Genomic DNA, 9,071 nt, shown 5'->3' on the forward strand with positions numbered 1-9,071 from the left:
CATAAAAATAGAAAGAAATTAATTGGCCAACTAATATATATATATATATATAAATCAGCCGGGCATGGTGGCTTGTGCCTGTAGTCTCAGCTACTCGGGAGGCTGAGGCAGGAGGATCACTTGAGCCCAGGAGTTTGAGGTTGCTGTGAGCTAGGCTGATGCCACGGCACTCACTCTAGCCTAGGCAAGAAAGCGAGACTCTGTCTCAAAAAAAAAAAAAAAAAAAAGTGTTGTTCAAAACACAGAAGCTTGAGCTTATGAGCTAGCTTCCTCAATTACTAACTATGTGGCTCTAGGCAAGTCTTTCTTAGTTTCCTCCTTAACAGCTGTAAAATGAGATTGATAATTCCTACTCTGAAAACATCACCTAGGTATTTTTAAAAATCAAGTAGAACTCTGTATGCAAAGGCACTTTGTAAGTACAAACTCCAAAGTGTTATCATTACCTATGTAAAAATTCTTTTTTATAAGGAATGACCCTGGGGACTTTGATTGCCCAACTATCACCAAGAGGAAAGAACCAGAATTGTTCTGAGCTTCCTCAGAGACTGGAATATCTTCTATTGCAATTTTGTTAATATCTTTACCACTTCACTCTGAGGGTTTTTGTCACTTCCATGTATCACTGCTTCTATTCTTGAACTATTCCGGTAGCCTCTGCAGCACAGGAAAACTGAATGGCACTTCTCTGTGTATTGGTTCCTGCCTTCTGTGCTAACAGGGCCTGCTCTCACCACTGTGTGAGATGGGGTGGGAGGTGGCATGGGGTAGGTTGCAGGGACATTCTGGGAATAGTCTAAATTAGTAACATGATGCCACAGATGTCTGCCTCACCTTTCTTGCTGCACATCTTAATTTCTGTGAAATTGTGGTCACTGGCTACTCTTATTTGAGATTTATACTCAACTTTGGTACAGTTCCCTGACCTTTACATGCCTTGGTCTTCTCATATATAAAACTTGGATAATGGGCCGGGCGCGGTGGCTCACGCCTGTAATCCTAGCTCTCTGGGAGGCCGAGGCGGGGGGATTGCTCGAGGTCAGGAGTTCGAAACCAGCCTGAGCAAGAGCGAGACCCCGTCTCTACTATAAATAGAAAGAAATTAATTGGCCAACTAATATATAAGAAAAAATGAGCCGGGCATTGTGGCACATGCTTGTAGTCCCCGCTACTCGGGAGGCTGAGGCAGCAGGATTGCTTGAGTCCAGAAGTTTGAGGTTGCTGTGAGCTAGGCTACGCCATGGCACTCACTCTAGCCTGGGCAACAAAGTGAGACTCTGTCTCAAAAAAAAAAAAAAAAAAAACTTGGATAATAATTGTACTTACCTTATTGTAAAGATTAAATGAATAATGCCTGGAATATTGTAAAGGCTCAGTGTTTATTATTATATATTATCATTATAAATTTTATGAATAATGTTTTTATTACCCAGAAATGATTACAGTTTTATTTGCAATTGAAAATATTAAGATCTTTGTAGAGTTCCCTTAGGAAGTAATTAGCAGAATTGTGATATTAAGTTTCAAGCATTTTGTCATAGTCTCAGACCACTAGGCTGCAGCATTTACCTTAAAAAAATGAATATTGCCAAGCTGGGCATGGTGACTCACGCCTGTAATCCCAACTACTTAGGATACTGAGGCAGAAGGCTTGCTTAAGGCCAGGAGTTTGAGACCACCCTGGGCAATAGTGAGACCCCAATCTCTACAGAAAATTAAAAAAAAAAAAATTAGCATGCCTTTAGTCCCAGCTACTTGGGAGGCTGAGGTGGGAAGATCACTTGAGCCCAGGAATTTGAGGCTGCAGTGAGCTATGATTGCTCCACTGCACTCCCGCCTGGGTGACAGAGGAGACTCTGTCTCAAAAACACAAATATTGCTAACTATTTATTATGCTTTTAACTGAACTTTTCTTAAAGATACTTTAATATATATTTATCTGCATATTGCAAACTACAATTCCTCTTCTCACCTATTCATTACATTCAAGAAAATATTTCGTCTGTTTGTTACTTTTGAGTCTGCTATCCTGTCAATGCCAATTTGAAACACCAGTTCCATGGGTAGTCTAAATTTAATACCCTGCTGATTTGCCAACTAGAATTTCATATAATTGAGTCTAAGTGAAGAAATTATATATCAGTAAGTAAAGTATAGACATACTGCATATGTACATATACAGATTTTTGTTTGAGCTTTAATCCACTCTAGGAAATTGAAATTTATATGTATTTTCTAAGCTTCTAAAGATACTTATGAGAGATGCTCATGTTTATATTTTATGAGCATTTATTATTAGCATTTTTGGCATGGAACAGTATACAGATTTTCTCATTGGAGTTTATTTTTAAAAGGTTTACTTTGCGCATTGCCTTATAGAGTTTATTTCTCAAAATAGTGTTTTAAATGGGCCAACTAAATCCTAAAATCTAATAAATGGAGGAAAGTTAGCTAATTTAGTTCATATATGTTATTAGCTTTAATCAGTTTCCTATTTTAATGACCAACATTTTAAAATAATGTTAAGATTCACTGTCATGAAGTGCATCTAAGAGAAATTATCTAATGACTGTCTATGTGTAGTACAGTTGATTCCACTGCAGCTTTAAATCTATCCTTGTCTATAATTATTTTTATAAAATGAACTTGTTTTTATAAAGTGTGTAGAAAGGATCTTAATCAAAAGCTTCAAAACCAGAAAATTCTTTAAAAATGTAAGGAAACACTTGTATAAACAACAAAATAATAATTATTTATGTTCCAGAATCTTTTTCTGGAATGATTCATAAGAAATGGTTACATTTCTTTAGAGATAGAGAGTGGAGTAGGTAGGGAAACAGGAGATGTTTTCATTTAACCTTGTACCTGTCTGTGTGTAATCTTATTACATATGTTGCTATTTTTTAAGACCTCAACAAGGGCTGACTGAGAGTGAGACTGTGGACCTTTTTTCTATATTAATACTTTATTTGTAAAATAATAGCTTATAAAGGTAATATAAAAATGGCTATGGCTAGTAATGACAAATGTATCAAGTTTAGTATTGACAATGACTGTAAAACAAAAAATCTAGCTTTGCTAAGTAAAACTAATGAAGCCTTCCTTCCTACAAATATATTTTTCAAAATAAAACATTTTCTAGTATATTCATGTGATAATTTTGTAGCTGTTCATCTTTAACCCTTGGTTTTATCTTTCTTTCAGCAATTTTACCTGCTCAGGAATGGAAACCTCCTCTTCCAGCTTATGATTTTCTAAGTATGATGGATGCTGCATCTCAACACCCCACTAGGAAAGTTCCTGAGTGTAAGAAAGAAATAGATGTGCAGGAGAATGATAAGGAACAACATGAAGATCAATCAGCAACCAGAAAACAACCGAATGAAGCACTGAAAATAAAGCATTGGAATAGAAGCAATTGGTTTAAAGCAGCAGAAAAATCGTTCAGGCGTGATAAAGAGTTATGATGCTCACAAGGGAGGTGATTTCATAGGGCTGTGCTTTCCAAAGTCTTTTTGGCTTGACAAACTTAAGAATTTATTTCATTAAAGAATAATAATCATTTCAAGTGTCTAGACTAGTGCCGTCTAATAGAATTATAATGCAAGTCACATGTGTAATTTAAAATTTTCTGGAAAATACATTAAACAAAGTAAAAATGAGCAGGTGAAATTAATTTTAATATTATATTTCATCCAGTAAGTATACCTGAAATAGCTCAATTAATACAAAAATTACTGAGATATTTTACATTCTTTTTTCATACCAACTCTTCAAAATGCAGTGCATATTTTATACTTACTGCATTTATCATTTTGGAGTAGCCAGATTTCAAGTGCTCATTAGCCACATGTGGCCTGTGATTACTGTATTGGACAGCTCAGTACTAGACAAAAATGAGTATAATTTACTTAGTTCTAGCTGTGATATGTATTTGATTAAAATAAAAATGTACCTCTCATTTAATTATAGTTGACTCCACAGTGGAGTTATATAGCTGGCGATTATATTTGTTTTATTGTAGTCATGATGTTAAAACCAGTGTTTCTCAAATGGGGCAGTTCCCCGCCCCACGCCCCAGGGATATTTGGCAATGTCAAGAGACATTTTTGATGTCATGACTAGGGGTACTACTGGCATCTAGTAGGTAGAGACCATGGATGCTGCTAAATACCATACATTGGACAGCCCCCTATAACAAAGAATTATCTTGCCCAGAATGTCAGTAGTGTCAAGGTTGAGTAACCCTGTTACACTAACCTGTGGAACACTGAGCTCCTGAATCTTCTGGTTCTGCTCAATTATCATGTTTGAAAAAGTCTTAGATATTAAATATAAGCCTTAAGTGGTCTTCTTCTGATTATCTAGACACATACTTTTCTAATAAATAAGTTTTTATAATATTTTCAAAAAGTGATGAGGTAACCCAAGAGGACTCCAAGTGATATATATATATTTTTAAGGGAGTCTTAAAACCTATTATTTCTAGAAGTTACATGGCTGAATTTCAGATTAAACAGGAATTCAACGTTCTGCTATCTCCTCAAAAAAGAGAGGCTCCTTCATCTGAACCATATCTGAAATCTACCCTTGTCAGCTTTACACAAATCAAAATGGTGTCCCTGGGCCACAGGGCCTCATCTATATAACAAGAGGGCAAGATTAACCAAAAACATTAATTTTTTCATTCTAAAGCACTTGTTAGACTGATCTGTTTGTAGCAGTTGTTTTTGGTCTCATTTTCTGTGCATTTTTTGAGACATGTTGAGAAATATCTTGGTGCTCTACTGTATTTCTCTTTCTAATATCTACTTGGAATATCTTGTTTTTAAAATTTTTTCCATGTATGATATGCCTAGTATAACTGAGTTTCTTAACTGGAATTTTAATAATCATAAACAGCTACATTTCAATAAATGTATATATTTTATTGTAATATAGACCATTTGCAGCTACTCTCAACACCCTCTCCTTGATTTTTTTTTTCCTGTAGCATTTTATACCTTATTAATTCAGTTCATTCTCATTTCCTTTTATTTCTAACATGGGAGATAATGAGAGTGAACTCTGACTATAATTTGTAGTAATAAAACATTAAACTAATCATTAGAAAACACTAATTAACTACAAGCACATAAAAACATGAAATTGATTAGTCATTGTACCATAACCAGCAATTCTGACAGTCATTAATACATGTTTTCAATAATTTTAAATAGTGTCTGGACTTTAGGCTAGTAGCCTTCAAAAGCTTTCTTTGGTTTCTATCATGCCCTCTATTGGACCACTTGTAACAGGTGGCTTTCATTGGTTGCTAGCAACAGAAATGCAACCTTGGCTAACTTAAGCAAAATGAGAATATTGGGTCAATCCACAGAGTTAGAATAAAAATTAAAATAGGTTTTGAAAATATAAGAACTAAGACTGTTCTGGGATCTATGTAGCAGGAACTAACAGCTCAGTGATGGGTCAGTTCCAACTGTTTTTCTATCTTTTATGACTCAAGGAGTCCTGGGAAAGTTGGTTAGAGGAAGACTAGGCACTTTCATTGACAGTCCTAATAGTACTTCCAAATGCAGAAGAGGTAAATCTCACAAAAGTCTAAATTCTGTATATCAAAAAAAGTGAACATGGAGAAGGAAAAACAAAACCCATGAATCCTCAATACACCACTTGCTATTCTACTTGTCCTTTGTGTCCCTTTTAGGTCTTTCTGTCACCTCATCTTATCCACTTTTAAGAGCTCCAAAAGTCCTCTCTCTACACCAGTTGGTTATAGTTTTCCTATACGTTCCCCTGGTCCTCTAACAGAGTTGGTGGCCAGGGCATATGTACATTCTTCACAACACCTCATTCTCATGAGTCAGACTCTTTTACCCTCTCTTGCCTCACCATACCCTTCACAATAGCAACAAAGAAAATAAAGTACCTAGGAATGTATTTACCTGAGGTAAAAGACCTCTACAGGGAGAACTATGAAACACCTAGGAAGGAAATAGCAGAGGATGTAAACAGGTCGAAAACCATACCATGCTCATGGGTTGACAGAATCAACATTGTTAAAATGTCTGTACTACCCAAAGTGATCTACAGATTTAATGCAGTCCCTATTAAAATACCAACATCATTTTTCATAGATACAGAAAAAATAATTTTATACTTTATATAGAACCAGAGAAGACCCCATATAGCAAAAGCAATCCTAGACAAAAAGAACAAAATGGGAGGCATCAATTTACCAGACTTCAGTTTATCAAACTATACTACAAGGCTATAGTAACTAAAACAGCATGGTACTAGCACAAGAACAGGGACATAGACCTATGAACAGGACTGAGAACCCAGATATAAAGCCATCCTCATATACCATCTAATCTTTGACAAAGCAGACAAAAACATACACTGGGGAAAAGAAACCTTATTTAATAAATGGTGCTGGGAAAACTGGATAGCCACATGTAAAATAATGAAACAGGATCCACACCTTTTACCACACAAAAATCAACTCACAGTGGATAACAGACTTAAACCTAAGGCGTGAAATTATAAGAATTCTAGAGGAAAACGTTGGAAATACTATTCTAGACATTGGCATAGGCAAAGAATTTATGAAGAAGACCCCAAAGGCAATCACAACAACAAAAATAAATGGTACCTGATTATATTAGAAAGCTTCTGTACAGCCAAAGAAACTATCACAAGAGCAAACAGACAACCTACAGAATGGGAGAAAATATTTGCATGCTACACATTTGATAAAGCGCTGATAACTAGAATCTATTTAGAACTCAGGAAAATAATCAAGGAAAAAATCAAACAGCCCTAACAAAAAGTGGGCAAAGGACATGAACAGAAACTTTTCAAAAGAAGACAGAATAATGGCCAACAAACATGAAAAAATGTTCAACATCTCTAATCATCAGGGAAATGCAAATCAAAACCACAATGAGATATCACTTATCTCCAGTGAGAATGGCCTTTATCAAAAAGTCCCAAAACAACAAATATTGGTGTGGATGCAGAAAGATTGGAACGCTCATACACTGCTGGTGGGACTACAAACCAGTGCAACCTCTGTGGAAAGCAATATGGATATACCTCAAAGAGGTACAAGTAGATCTACCATTTGATCCAGCAATCCCATTACTGGGCATCTACCCCAAAGAACAAAAGACATTGTATAAAAAAGACATCTGCACTCAAATGTTTCTAGCAGCACAATTCACAAATGCAATGATGTGGAAACAACCCAAGTGTCCATCAATACATGAGTGAATTAATAAAATGTAGTATATGTATACCATGAAGTACTATTCAGCTATAAGAAATACTGGTGATATTGCACCTCTTGTATTTTCCTGAATAGAGATGGAACCCATTCTACTAAGTGAAGTATCCCAAGAATGGAAAAATAAGCACCACATGTACTCACCATCAAATTGGTTTCACTGATCAACACTTAAGTGCACATGCAGGAATAACATTAATCGGGCATCAGGCAGATGGGAGGGGGAGGAGGGGATGGGTATGTACATACATAATGAGTGTGATGCACACTGTCTGGGAGATGGACATGCTTGAAGCTCTGACTCGGGGTTGGGGAGCAAGGGCAATATACATAACCTAAACATTTGTACCCCCATAATATGCCAAAATAACAAAACAAAACAAAACAAACCTTGGTCCCTTATCCTCTGGACCTTGTGAGGAAATAGTCCATGGGGTGTTTTCCAAAATTCCTGGAGTTTTTCACTCAAGCCTCTGCTGCTTTTAAAAACTAAGTAAACATGTAAGCTGAACAATAACAGTTTGCAGATCATCGTCTATCTTTGGTAATAAAAGTAATCAAACAGATGTAACTTGGGAGTTATGTTTTCACCTAGGATGTGGAAATCTGTCAGACAACGTTACTGCCATTCTAACAACAAGATAAAGTCATAACTTACACCCATCAGAGAAAGTAGTCAAAGGAACTGAATTCCAAAGAGCAACAAGCCCCTTGAAAGAGAAACAAGGTACATGAACAGTTTCACATTTGTCAGAGAATAAGAGGCTGCCATTAAAGCAAGTAGGGTTAATTATCAAGAATTTAGAAAATTCTAAGTGTTTACCCTACTTGCAAGTTAGTAAATTAGCTTGTCACAGACTTCTGAATCAGAGACAAAGGACTTTATTACACCAATAGCATTAACCAGAGTGTCAAGAATTCTTGCTGATTCCCTGATCCCCAATCGAGACAGGACACTGAGAAGAGGACCAGATTATATCTGTGTACGCAGTGGTTTGCATAATGAAAGGATCCATGAGCTTACGGAGCCCAGATATTTAATAATGGGTATTTAGCATGCCTGCCCTTTGCTCTGTTGGGAGATAACTTTATTATACTCTACAGTAATCAAACCTTTCTCATAGAGGAAGATGATATCTTTGTCTTTCCAGGTTGTTTGTTATATAAATCTTGAAAGGTAGTCCAGAACAGAGGCAGGCAGTGCCTCTACCTTAAAGTCATGCAGAAACATGAATGATCCATGGAAAACTGTTTTCTGACAGAAATCGCTAACATGTTAAGGAATTCTTAAAAGCCAACTGTGTAATAGATATTAGTTTAGAATAAGTGAGATCCCCTGGTATGACAGTTGTTCACTCAGGAGCTCCTTTCCACAAGCCTCCACTTGGGTGCTAATGAGAAAGACTGGGGCAGGAGACTTGTGAGAAGTGACACTTGGTGACACAGACATGCAGGTGATGGGTGACATAATGGCACTGAGTGGCAGGCATGAAACACTGCCCACTTCCTCAGACCTTTCTCTTGTATGAAGTAAAAGCCATTGCCACTGGAGGAGGGCTGGCAAACCTTCTGCCCTAATAGTCCAGGCAAAGATCCACTGCTTTTGGAGGAAATGTAGAAGCAAAATTCTTATGCCCTTGGGAAAGGCAGAAAATGTCATGGGCCCAGGATCCTTCACTGATACCAGAGATCCATCCTCACCTAGGAGAAGTGTAGGAAAATCTCTCCTGTTGAAGAACTCCCCAAACTGAGAAGTATACAATTACAAATTGCAACAATACAA

At 36.6% G+C, this 9,071-nt stretch overlaps 1 protein-coding gene across 2 annotated transcripts in view; it reads left to right on the forward strand.

Moving 5' to 3' along the window:
• The window catches only part of TXNDC16 (thioredoxin domain containing 16), an 88,580-nt gene extending 84,918 nt beyond the window's left edge, over window positions 1-3,662 (forward strand). The window contains exon 19 of one of the 2 annotated variants that reach the window (XM_076004025.1): window positions 3,205-3,324. In XM_076004025.1, coding sequence (XP_075860140.1) covers window positions 3,205-3,250 — 46 coding nt within the window. In that variant the 3' untranslated portion in view covers window positions 3,251-3,324. Of the gene's footprint in view, window positions 1-3,204 lie in introns of both variants that reach the window. The other variant, XM_076004024.1, reaches the window with a different exon arrangement.
• The last annotated feature ends 5,409 nt before the right edge of the window (window positions 3,663-9,071 follow it).

The sequence above is a fragment of the Microcebus murinus genome, chromosome 6 (assembly GCF_040939455.1).
Source record: "Microcebus murinus isolate Inina chromosome 6, M.murinus_Inina_mat1.0, whole genome shotgun sequence".
Taxonomy (NCBI): domain Eukaryota; kingdom Metazoa; phylum Chordata; class Mammalia; order Primates; family Cheirogaleidae; genus Microcebus; species Microcebus murinus.